The sequence below is a fragment of the Chaetodon auriga genome, chromosome 22 (assembly GCF_051107435.1).
Source record: "Chaetodon auriga isolate fChaAug3 chromosome 22, fChaAug3.hap1, whole genome shotgun sequence".
Lineage (NCBI taxonomy): Eukaryota > Metazoa > Chordata > Actinopteri > Chaetodontiformes > Chaetodontidae > Chaetodon > Chaetodon auriga.
In genome coordinates, this window is record NC_135095.1 from 3,156,279 (window position 1) to 3,169,471 (window position 13,193).

At 41.7% G+C, this 13,193-nt stretch overlaps 1 protein-coding gene across 1 annotated transcript; it reads left to right on the plus strand.

Annotated features, from left to right (window-relative positions):
• The first annotated feature begins 1,331 nt into the window (after positions 1–1,331).
• On the plus strand, positions 1,332–11,848 carry LOC143314656 (SIN3-HDAC complex-associated factor-like). Its single transcript, XM_076721696.1, has 6 exons — positions 1,332–1,463; positions 3,999–4,126; positions 5,606–5,705; positions 6,401–6,515; positions 7,489–7,639; positions 8,544–11,848. Exons 2-6 carry the CDS (start codon positions 3,999–4,001, stop codon positions 8,878–8,880), a joined length of 831 nt encoding a protein of 276 aa, XP_076577811.1. The 5' UTR covers positions 1,332–1,463; the 3' UTR covers positions 8,881–11,848.
• The last annotated feature ends 1,345 nt before the right edge of the window (positions 11,849–13,193 follow it).

Genomic DNA, 13,193 nt, shown 5'->3' on the forward strand with positions numbered 1-13,193 from the left:
ACAATGTTGAAATATAGTTTCCTACACAAGCTCACATTTTGGGTTCAAATGCAAAATAAATTTAGAAATAGAACAATTGGAGTGATATTTCTTTTAATGTGGCTTGAATTTATATATAAGGGTTCGTCTCAGCCAGCTCTATGTAGACATGCAGCAGCAGGGTCAGTGTCCTGTTCAGCACTGTATGCCCCTTACATAACCTGCATGTTATAGCATCAGGACTGACACCCTTATTCATGCAAAGGCAGTTACATCATATGGATCAAACTTCAGCAGCATACACATTTGCCAGATGGGACAGTGTTTATGACAGCAGACTGTATTTTTTGAACAGATTTAAATGATCGAGGGGGGGGGGGAGAAGAAACTCTTTTCATCAATTCACAGCAAAGTACTGTAGGAAGGAAAAGGGTTTTTTTCTATTGAATATTACGAATGAATTATTCAACATTTTTATTATGAGAAGTAAAAGAAAGAGAGAGAGAGAGAGAGAGAGAGAGAGAGAGAAAAGTATTTTTTGTTTGCACAAATAAAAACACAGGATTGTAAATTGGGCTGTCATGTTTTGAAAAATTAGGATGGGATCAATATTCCATATAGTTCCAGAGGAAATTACATTGCTTTTTCTGATTAAATCAATTCAACAGTATAATCTGACATATCAGGACCTCACTTCACCTTTTATTTTATTGCTGATCATATCTTTTCTATTAGGTTTGATTTGATTTTTTTTTTATTACCTCTTCAACAACTTGCAAGTAGTTCTTCAGATTCAGCGGTGAAAGCGTCATCACATACTAGAGACCAGTTGCTCTCCTGTATACGAGACATTAGAATGAAGGATTCTATCCTTCATAAAGCTAAATTAAACGGAAAAAGAATCAAATGAAACGTGTAATCAGAGCTACCTCTGAGCAGCCTAGCTGCCCCGCAGCTTCTCCATAGGAACTAGCTCAACCTCCTTTTCCCGCGTAAATATCTTTCCTTATTTGGGCATCGCAATGTGCGCACGCAGGTTAACGTCACAGCTGTATGCAAATCACGCTGATTGAGGAAAATCAGAAAATGGTGGCACGAGAGTCACGTAGTGCGCATGCGTGTACGTTCCTACTACGGACACTGGCTGCATCAGGCCAGAGCTATGAACGTCGACTTGGCTGTGCATCAGGCTGGCCACACACAGCCATTGCAAGATCGGAAGTTCCCGACTCAGCCTTCAAAATAAGTGATTGTCGTTACTCCAAGGCGCGAATGAAATGGTGCTCATGACGCTGGCTTTAATTTGAAATTGCCAAACGGAAGTGCTTTTTTGTCATCCTCGTGTGATGAATCTTCGGCGGGCAACATTGCAACTGATGGTCTCCAGCGGCATTGTTAAATATAAATGAGAGACACTTCTAAAAGAGGCATTTTACCGCGTATGACACAGGTGTGAGTCGCTCAGCTATTCGTTTAGAAACAAGGTAAGTGTGTTTTCGTACTTTGTGGACATAGCAAAAGTGTTTTTTTTCTGCTAGCCCGGTGTGTGTCTGTCGGCGTGCAGTAAAGTTGTCGGAGGATGGTGCTTGTGATTTCATGTCTTCAAATAGCTTTAGTTAACGTTACCCCAACCAGCAAAGCCCAGTGACCTAAAGTACCATAAAGCTTTGGTTTTTAACCACGAAAGCGTTAATGTTAATACTTAATATAACACTGGATATTTTGAGAGCTTGTTTTCCTGCGGTGTGTTGTAAAGAGTCCTGTACATCCACGATATCAGTCCGTCTGACGACGCTTTTCATCTCTAGCCGTGTAACGTTAACGTTAGCTAGCAGCTCAGTGAGTTCATGAAGCATGAATTCAACTCTAATAGTCCACAAAAAGCTAACTTTATTTTATCTTTCACGTCATACGTCGTACACACACGTTACTCTGTAGAAGCCGACAAGACCGCTGTCTACTCACGGTCCTTGTCCGAATAACTGCTCAAAACGAAACAAAGTTTGAATGTTACGTTAGCTTGAAATGCTTAAAGTTGCTAAACACATTTGAACGTCAAAATAAAACGCGTATTTAAGAGCTGTTGTGTGGAAAGCTGAGCTCCACTTTGTTGTCGGGGTGGTGGGTGTGTTTCCTGCGTCAGTGTCCACTGTCCAGCCCCCTTCACGAACATCTCAACTCTGTCATCTCGTTAGATTTCAAACCTAGGACGGCAAAAATTAAAGCTCACTTTTCTCACTCCATGACAGCAAGCTGGCTGTCGCGTATGTGTAATTTGGCGGTGTTTCAAACAAAGTGCGATGGAAAACGTGTTGACAATTATGTTAGTCTCGTACCTGCATCAGCATCCATTGTCGGACACGATTTTAGCATTTCCACACAATGATAGTAAAAACGGTTGCAATGATGCTAAAAAGCAATACCAGACAGTTAAAAGTTTGCTGTTTTTTTCCCGTTAAATCCAACTCTCGCGGCCCATTATCAGACTTGAAAGATTATCTCGTGCATCGTGTACTTTATTGTTTTGACATCAGTTCAGATCTTTCAGAAGAGGGATGCTTTAGATCTGTTTACAGTACTACACTGTTTACCCAGTAATCATTTTTCATAGTAAAGCATGTTGCGCCTAGATATCCGGCAATGGACATATGGGAGAGGAGCTGCTTCCACGTTGCGATCTGAGGAAGAATCAAACACAATGACTCTAAATCGAGCAGCATTAACCGCACACACATTGTCGTGTGTGTGTCAAGCTGATCTAGCGGTGTAACATTGTCGGTCTGCAGGTAACTGACAGATTTCGCGTCATCCTGGAGGATGGAGGGCGCAGCACTGTCTCCGTGTACCGACTCACTCGGCACTCGGAGACGATTATGAATTATAACCGTGTTTTCTGAAGTTTGTTAACTTTTTAGTCATATTCGTGTTGTTATTTGCGGCCCCGAATCATTGTCTGCAGCAGACAGAGCATCACATCGCGTCAGTCGGCAGCATGCCTCCTCCCGCATCCATGTGCCAGGCATCAGTCTGGACGGGTTACACAACCACCGCGCAGCGGCACACGTGACATTTTAAATGTCACCACTGCTCGAGGCGATGCCATGTTTCAGGTGTTATACCACTCAAGCAGCTCTTCATTTTTCCTCAATTTTAACATTTCTGTAGTTTGTGTACGGCATAACGCGATATGAGTGGTTTGAGAGGGTTTATCGGGAGCTGTCGGTCGAGCCTCCAGTTGCATCAGCACCACTGTTGCGTAAGAGGCAGGCAGGCCGCGCTGTTCCTTCCACGGTGATGCTCAGCCTGATAACCTGGCTCATTCACCACACACACACACACACACACACACACACACACACACACACACACCTACCTCTACTCCTCTCAGTCTCACCCCACGTCCGCAGTAGGCAGGAGGGGGTCGGATTAAATGGCATGTGACGTAAATGTGCATATTACACACACAGAACCACAGCTGATCCACACAGACCTACCTTTATGGGTCTGCGTGGGTATTTATCTTTATTATGTTTAAATTCAGTTCTTTGCGGAGCTAGAAGTATGGAAATATGCTAAGCTTCGTGATTAATATTGTAAACCTACATGGTCAGACATGAAACCAGCAGTCCTGAGAAAACCCAGGATATCTAAATTGATAATCCAAAACCTTATGTATTAAATTTCTGAAGATGTTGCTTCAGAGAATTTTGTTCTTCTGGTGACATTAAGTAATTTGGGCTTACGGAAATTGTGATGGGAATTTTTCACAATTTTATCAGCCAACAGATTAATTGAAAAAATATCCAGATGATTTATCAGTAATTAACTTAATTGTCATTCGCAGCCCAGTTCTTATTTATTCTAGAATGGTGATATTCCATTTTAGTTTGTGTCAGGGTGGTGCAACATGCAGGGATCAGAGTTAAAATGGAACTTTTACAGGAGGTTTTCTTTTCCCATGAGCTGCAGCATCCTCAACATTTAATTGCTTGTTTGTTTCCCTGCCTGTGTTGCTGTAGATGTTTGGCTTCCACAAGCCAAAGATGTACCGGAGCATAGATGGCTGCTGCATCTGCAGAGCCAAGTCATCCAGCTCTCGCTTCACTGACAGCAAACGCTACGAGACCGACTTCAAGAGCTGCTTTGGGTGAGTCAGCAGCACCTCACACCTTTCCAGATGATTGAGTCAGTAATTACAGAAGCACACTTTAAAGGGATAGTTCACATTATTTCAAATGGGGTTGTATGAGGTTGACCTTGCAAGGTAGCTGGATTCACAAGATCACATAAGATCATTCATGCAGCTGGGTCAAGCAGGTTGCCAAGCTTATTTTCATGGTCACTTATGATGATAAAGCTTCTGATGCCTTCTCCATTCACAGCAGGGTTGGGGTCAAATGTCTCTGATCATCTTTGACAGGCGAATGTGCATCAGGGCTGAGAGACGAGTATCTAAAAGACGAGATTTGTACTTGGTTTTTATTATGTTTTGTTATGTTATGTGAGAGTCCCCTCTGACATGCTACACTGCTCAAAGGCAGCGTAAGAGACAATTTGACCGCGTTGTCGTTGGAGTAGCACTCTGGATTGCTTGTATTTACAATTTGGATCAAGTCATCCACAGAGGATGCTGCCTACTTCCTGCTTTCTTTTAAGTGCATCCATTCTCACTGTAGAGTCTCTGTCAAGTTGCAGGGTGGTTTTTGTGATGTCCTTCTATCCAGCAAAGAGCATCCCTCAAAATTCAGAGACTGCAACTTTGCTCTTAAGTCCCCAATGATAGGTTGTACAGTGCTCTGCCTTATCAGTCTTCTCCCTTCATGTGAATAATATACACCTCCAAGATTCACTCCTAGCTGCGTCAATAAAGCAAAATCCTCAATATAGCAAAGCACAGGATGTATGTGTTTAACCTTATGAAATGCTTAAGGAAAAACATGACACAGAGCTGACTGTTGTTCTTCATTCAACTTGTTTCACCTTTCAGCAAGTGGGTGATTGGACTTCAGCTTTACTAGCTTATTTGTTAGCAATAGCTTGTGCTACATTCATGAGCCTGTATAGAACACACCTGTTTTGTCTGTTAGATGTGGATGCAAACAGCATACCTTGCAGCACATTTCAGTTTGCTCATCGTCAGCTTCAAGCAATGGCACATTTTAGAGCCACTTGTAAGAGAGGAGTCTTTTCTTCTGCTCAGGTTCATTTTAATGTTTCTTTGTCTTCCCAAGGTGACCACAGTCACAGCTCTGTCCATTCTTTAACTCAGACTCAATTCAGTCACTGCCTGCTACCAAAAGTGTGTTTTGAACCAACCGAATGTGACACACTGCATACCAGTTATGTGCTCCCCTGCTTATACAGCACCTTTAGTTATTTCTGGTTTGAAGTCATTCAACTACTGGTAATTTTTGGGCATCCAGTCCTTAATTAAAATGTTTTCATCAATTTCCATTATTATGTTCAGGCGAACATAATGAAGGATACATCAGTGCCAGGCTTTACAATTGTTTTTCTACAGAGCATTGCAATGAAAATCAACATTATGTATACATCTCTGATGCAGCATGTTGATTGTCTGTATCTGTGTGATGCTTAGCTGGTGTGACTCTTCCTGTCCCTGCAGGTTGGGTGAGGTGCGTTGTGGAGACATCTGTAATGCCTGTGTCCTCCTGGTCAAGAGATGGAAAAAACTTCCAGCTGGATCTAAGAAGAACTGGAATCATGTAAGGACACATTCAGCATCATTACACTTGTAGATGATGGTGTACCTATAGGTATTTTGGTATCTGTCAGCAACTGAAAAGGCTACATTTTAAAAAATAGGAGCAATCAACATTTTATTAATTATTTAGAAATTGGATCAAAAGAAAAGACTTAGGACAATATAGATTTAGAGGGAGGAGTGAAGTTTAGCCCCTCTGACCCCTGACGCAGAGCAGAACAGAGTGTGCTGAAGACGTCCAGCTTGTCTAGCTTGAAAGAAGGAAACCTTCTTCAGGGACTCTGCTCCAGTCTGCTCAATACTTTCAGAGCTAACTTAATCAAAGCTAGAAAAGTCAGAACTGTGACAGATTCAGTCAAAGCTGCCACCACGTCTCCTGCACGCCCAAGTGGGTGCGTTGTGAAGACTTAATCACCCTGCTGCCTGTCCAGAGAGACAGGCGACTCAAGCCAAAGTTTCCATGTGGGACCCAAGATGCCTGAAAAGAAGAAGATACATATCAGCTACCCAAGCTGCTATGTGGGATCAAACACACCCGAGAATGTCTGAGTGATCTGAGTCGTTCTGATAGCTGGAAATGAGTGTAAATCCACTACATCCTCTCAGGGAAATGAAGTTATCTGCCATGATGATTTAATATCCTTTAAGGTGTAATATGCGCCATCCTGTAAATCCTTGTGTCCTGTGTGCTTTCAGGTAGTCGATGCAAAAGCTGGGTCGAGCATGAAGGCCACACTGAGGACGAAGAAGATGAAGAAGAAGCTGAGGCCGAGCCAAATTATTCGGGTGCAGAGTGAGCTGAAGAGAAACAGTAAGCTACCAGTGCAGTGCCGGTGTAGTTCGTAGGACTGTAATAGTAAATTGTTCGTGCATGACATATAATGCACAGTGATGAATATGATAGTTATCTCTTGTTACATGAAATGAGCAGCATGGGGCATCTCCATGGTTAGCACAGACACATTGATTGATTGCACAGTGGTTTCCTCAAGAGAAAAAATGCTTTACTCTAATGTGAGAAACCCATTTTTATCTTCAGATTCTGTGCCTGTTATTCTGAGGTACTGAGGTTTAAAAGTCAGACTGCTACCTGACCACATTCACAAAGATTTCTAAGATGGAACAACTTATTTCAGAGCCATTATGTGTATGGATAGCTGGAAAATGTATGATAGAATTATGAGCTCATTTTGGCTTCTCATTATTCAGCACAAGTGGGGTTCTGTAGAAATGTCTGAAGAGCATTAAAGACACTGTGATTAAGACATGGCTTGAGCTGGAGAAGAGCCATATGTGTATCATCCACATAGAATGTGGATATATACATATTGTTTGTGTAGATTACAAATAATAATGGACCAAGCACACAGCCTTAAATGCAACTAACAACCAATATTTAGAGGCCACTGATGGCCAGTATATACTGCTGTTATCATGTTGCTTTTTTGCATTTGATAAAATACAGTTAAATAATATTAAATAAGACAGTTACTCAGCCTAAATGAACATTTATTTAAAACAGTTATTGTCTCTGTTTGCTTAGGTAGATCTGCACTCTGCAGTGTACTTCATGTAAATAAAGAAAAGTTATCAACTAAATAAATATCTGCAGGTAATCAAAAAACTAAATGTTTAGGTGTTGCTTCAACAGTTATCCAAAATGTGAAAACCCCACTATGATCGTGTACAGTCAGTGTTAACACAACCAATCTGTTTACACCTCTGGTAATTGCAGTGTGTCTCTTGATGTCAGTTGTGATCAGTGCTGTCTGTGCCCTTTCCAGACTCTGACGCCCACAGCACCACCTCCAGTGCATCTCCTGCTCAGTCACCCAGCTACAGCAACCAATCAGACGAGGGTTCAGACACGGAGCTTTCGCCTGGTCCCACCCATTCCCATGCCTTCTCCTTTCTGGACCTCACCTACTGGAAGAGGTAACTGTCTCCTCTGCGGGTGGGTGTTGTTTTCACTCATGTGAAATCATCCATCCAAACATCCAACCATTCATGTTCATGATCCCCATCTCTTTATATTTTTGTGCCGTACTCACTTTTGTCAGTCTTTCAGATTACTGTAGAATGAAGGTTAGTTCATGCTTCTTTTCCCACAGCCTTCCTTATGGCTCGTGGTGACATCTGCATTATTTTTATCCTCTGCGCCGGAGCCATTATGTTTTCGGGTTGGCCATCTGTCCCATTGTCATGAACAAAGTATGTCAGGAAATCCATGAGACAATTTCAATCCATCTGGCACAGACGTCCACTTGGACTCACGGACAAACTGATCAGACTTCGGTGGTCAAAGGTCATTATAACACCAGGAAACACAGTGTTGGCCATAACCCAAGAATTCATTCACTAATTCTGACAAAATCTCATACAAATGTCTAAAAGGATATAATTATGATGATGACTTATCCACAAGGTCAAAGGTCAGCTTCTCTTTGACATAATGTTCTGCTCAATCTCTTTTCTGCCCATTATTCAGAGCCATAACTCATGAACAAACTTCTCAACCACCACAGAGTGGAATCGAGTTTCTGTTTCTCTAACGTTTATTGATGGCAGAGTCCCTTCAGTGAGGTTTTGATTGGCCTCTTCTGTGCTCTTTTTACACCCACTGACTTGAATTAGATTGAGGTGGGACCAGAAGAAAGCCGTTGTTGAATTAGTGTGTATTGCAGCTGGGATGGTGCCCATTAGGAAAGGAAATTCAAATGATTTTTTACAGGATTTTACACATTGAACGGACTGTAAACAACACAGTCCTTTACTCTCTTTCTGGTGCTCTTGTATTGTAAGTTTTGCAAACTCTGACAGAAGTGTGTTTGATGTTTAGACAGAAGGTGTGCTGTGGGATCGTGTACAAGGGACGCTACGGAGAAGTCATCATCGATCCCCACCTGTACAAGCCCTGCTGTCAGAGGAAGCCCAAGCTGCACCAGCAACAGGGAGAGGGTGGGCCGATGGATGAGGAGCAGGAGGAGCAGGAGGAGCAGGAGGAGCAGGAGGAGCAGGAGGAGCAGGCCACAGGAGAGAACACAGTCAGCAAGTCATCACTCACCATACCCAAAGAAGAAGAGGAGGAGGTGGAGGAGAAAGGGCAGTTGGGTGAAGAGAGCACACGGTTGGTATCGTCTTCCTCAGTGGACAGACTAACAGACACTGACATGTGACACTCATCCAAACATACAGGAACACAAATGTTCCAAACAAAGCCTCTCTGTAGTCCCTCCACCAGCTGCTGCAACCCTTCCAGACTGTCTTTGTATCTCTGATGCCACCTGGACTGGATCCTTGGACTGGTTTTGTTTTCAGACTCTTAGCTTGCTATGAGATTCTGTCTGTTTGCGAATACTTTATTTTGCTCTGTCTGAAATGCTGGATCAGTGAATGCTGCGTGGAAACCTAAAGACCTCTGAGTTCACCCTTTACTCTTAGGATAGAGCCATAAAACAGAAGGCAGCCTTCCATTCTTTGCCTTTCCTTTTCTTAACTCAACAAGCTGGTTCTCAACTGTCGCTCTGTTTATTGTTTCTGCTTTCTACTACTACTATTTAAGGCAAGACGCAATGCCACCAAGTTCTTGCGACCTGTAATAAGGACTTTATTCATACCAATGTTGACAAAGACTATGAGTGGTAGAAGCACAGGTATGAGACAGATGTGACTTTGCGAGCTACTGTGGCTAAAGACTGGTAACATGCTCACACTAGTCAGTCGCTAACCAGGCCACAGGGCTGTCACTTTTTCAGAAACATTTGTTCAAAAATAAATCAAACATATCACATGCAGTCTGATACTAAGCTAAGCTATAGAATGTACAGTATGTTTTTACAGTCATTTGTGGTGCCTCCACTGCCTCAATAGCTGATGCACCAACGAAACTGGAAGACTGAATTTTACAGCCTTAACCTTTATCCATGACTTGTCTATTTATGGAGTTGAATCCACGTTTCATTCTCAGATGGTTTGGTGGCATGCTTATGTGATGGCACGGGTCACTAGCAGCCTAGTTTACTGATTGGGCAAACAGCAGCTCAGACGTACAGTGCTTTTTAAGAATACCTTCTACTGGAGAACAAAGCACGGCCGTTGCTGTTAATATACACTGTGAAGGAATTTGAACATTTGAATCTTACATTTTTTCCAACGTTCAAGCAGTACTTTGAGTTTCACATAAAGTGAAATACTAGATAATACAGTTTATTCAAGGTCTGTATTTGTACCACTGACTCTTGTCTCACTATTTCAAATGGTCCCACAAGTCTCCTGTGGATTCGTTCACACTCTGGAAGAGGACGGTTATATAAAACTTAATGCTATAACACAGCTAATGTGATAGTTTCCTCCATTGTGGACTCTTGGGGCCTTTATTCCCTCAAAAGTCAACACAGTCCACAATAAAGATCCACACATATTTCACAGAAACTGATGGCAGCGATTCAGTTGACATGAGTTGGTTTCAGTCTCAAATGTTGCCATTATTAATACTGTTGTGACTGGGCTTCAGTTGATTCTGTTGCTAATCTGACAGTTATCATGTGACACACTCCTCAAAAAGACCACATAAATGCCAGTTACACGGTTGGTTGAATATGAACAGGAAAAATATATGAGACTAATATATTCATTCTTAAAGCTGGTACTAGCTGATAGAGTTAGAGTAATAGTTTGGTGTATCTTTACCAAAAAGTCCTGAAGTTTCCCCGTTGTCTGTAGTGCTCACACCCTTTTTAAGTTTGTAAATAAAGGTGATAAAAATCACCTTAAATAATTGTTGTTACAAGGGATAGATTCACGGCGCACATACGTAAAAAGCACAAACAAACGTTCAGGGAGGTGTCCAGGTGTCAGCACCCGTCCACACGCAGCTGTTATCTGAAACTGTCAAGTGAACCATTATAAGCTAAATAAAGCCTCAGGAAGATTGTGGCAGCAGAACGAAACCGGGTTCTTTGCCGCCTTTCAGCAGCTTTCTCGTCATGTCGGAGTGGGCTCGGGAGCTCTTTCTGTTTTTCCACAGACCAGAGAAGCTGTGAGGATCTGCCCGTTCATTATCAATAGTGTCTGTTTGTTTTCGTTTGAGGCCTTCGCAGGAATGTTTCTCGTTCTGTGGCTGTTTGCAGAGCTCACTTTGCTCCAAGCTAGGAGTGTTTTGCATGAGTTTTCCATACCTTATTTTTTGGGGGGCTGAATTTGCCTCTTTGATGTGATGTTGTACAGCTTGAATATGTATTTTTGTATATACATTAATAAATGGAAATGAGCATGATTTGATGTCCTCCATTAGAACCATGTGGCATAACTTTCAAGAATAGTTACAAAATTTCAGGTGGATCCGTATCTTCCTGATTTGTCCAATCAGATTTCAGGGACACACTTGGCACATTTCCTTGGATTCTTGTTTGTTTTTGTTTCAAAATAATTCATCTTTTGTTCATTTTTAAAGATGCCAAGGCAGTGCTTACAGGTGTGTGCAGATTTCTGAAACATTGCATTTGCTGCCAGAGTTCAGGTATGCCAGCAAACACGTAGTAGTACAGATACTGAACAGTGTACTTTATTTAGCTAAGCAGCTTTTGTAACTGTTCCAGAGCTTTACTCTCAGTACTGAACCATGTTGGGTTTTTTGTTTTGTAAAATTTAAAGGAAGAAACCATTTGCCATGGCTTACAATATTTCCTTTTAATTTAAGTGTTGCTACATATGTGGGCTAGATGTGTCTATTAACTTATCCTTAAAATATTTTATTCTCACTACACTGAAATGAATTGATCTTTGTGGACATGAATACTGGATACGTTTCAGGATGTACAATGCTGCCATATAGACTGAACACAGTGGATATGATTGTATAAAAACTCTATTTTTGTTCTGTAAACCTTGTTTTCATGGTTCTAGCTTACAGAGATTCTCCTGATACTTTGCGCAGAGATTCAACATGATGTAGATTTTTTTTTTTAAGTTACATGATGAGTATGTGATGTAGGTCTGCACTTCATGTAGAGAAGATATTTTAGTAGTCTGTCTATATTTGGTTATTTTGCAGAGAGATGCACTACCGTTCATTTCTAAAAGCAAAGTTTGTATTTTTATACATGCTTGTAATTTCTACTTGTTCAATAAATGTCATCCATCATGTTTGACTGTTGTCTTATTGTGTGACATATCATTTCCTGTCTGTCAGCTATAGATTTGCAATCAAAGCTGTATTTAACGCTCAGTTTCACCTTAAATGACCAATCCAAAAAGAAATGGTTATTCTTCTTGAACCAGATTCTCCAGCCAGAGAGGGTGAGTGGAGGTATGTGCTATATCTTTCTGCCCGAATCTGCAGGTGGAGGCAGAGACTGTTGTCAGGGCTGCAGCCTTGGGAGGTAGATGATGCTGCTGCAGGTTATAGCAGAGGCTTTAGGTGGATGATCAACTTGTAACTGACACTTGCTGAAGGCTCCAGGCTTCCTTTACCGTTCCGCCTGGTGTTCAGAGATTCTCCTTCTTCTCCACTTGTCAAGGTCTTGCAGATGCATGGGCACATCTCTCCACAACAATACACATAGAACAGAATGACGCTAGAAGGACAGGAAATGCAGTATCTGACATTCAAAGTGAATTTCATTTTACCACTTCCTGCAAATTATGGAACTTTCCAAAAAAAAATGACATCATTTTCACAAGCATGATAATAATAATAAGGGGTTCTGTTGTTCCCCCCATCCCTATTTCCCCATTTAACTCCCGGGGTGTTCCAAGGTGGACCTCTATTAATGCTCATCGCTCACTCTCTCTGAGCACTGTGAACAGTTTCTCTGTGCTCGGATATCACCTGGCCTCACATTTGCTCTGTGGTAACCTGATTAAACATTTATTTAGAAATCAGCAAAGTTTTTCAGACTTCTTAAAGACCGGTCAGGGTCAGGTACTAAAGACTGACGCGCTGTCAGGCCCTTATCATGTCAGCTGGTATTCATTCATTCATTCATCTTCTATACCGACTATCCTTTTCAGGGTTGCGGGGGGGCTGGAGCCTATCCCAGCTGTCAACGGGCGAGAGGCGGGGTACACCGTGATCTTTAGTCCTTCAGGATCAGGATGGAGGACGTCCCCAGTAGAAACATTCATCTGGAAGAAATCATGGAGTGAAAGTCGCTCTGTGTGTTTTCGAATGAGAATCTGACATATATATTAAATGCGCCTGGAGACAGAACATACCATGGAATCCATTTTCTACACATGTTTTTTGCAGTCATGTGTCACCTCCCTGAAATAAACTTTCATCTTGCAAAAGGCCTGAGATCAAGTCCATGTCTGACTCTGAATGTACACATCATAGTCAGTGTCTGCAATAATTATGTTGAATATACACATGAATCTCTATTATGCATTAAGGATCATAGAGAAAATAAATGTACCTTGATCATAATTTGCCTAAATATTAATTTCTATAATAAAAGAGGGTAAAACTTCTTCATGAAAGCTTTGTGTG

Coding starts and splice junctions, on each gene's coding strand:
- LOC143314656 (XM_076721696.1), top strand. CDS start 3,999: ATGTTTGGCTTCCACAAGCCAAAGATGTACCGGAGCATAGATGGCTGC. Junction 5,706..6,400: donor CTAAGAAGAACTGGAATCAT/GTAAGGACACAT, acceptor GTGTGCTTTCAG/GTAGTCGATGCAAAAGCTGG. Junction 6,516..7,488: donor GAGTGAGCTGAAGAGAAACA/GTAAGCTACCAG, acceptor TGCCCTTTCCAG/ACTCTGACGCCCACAGCACC.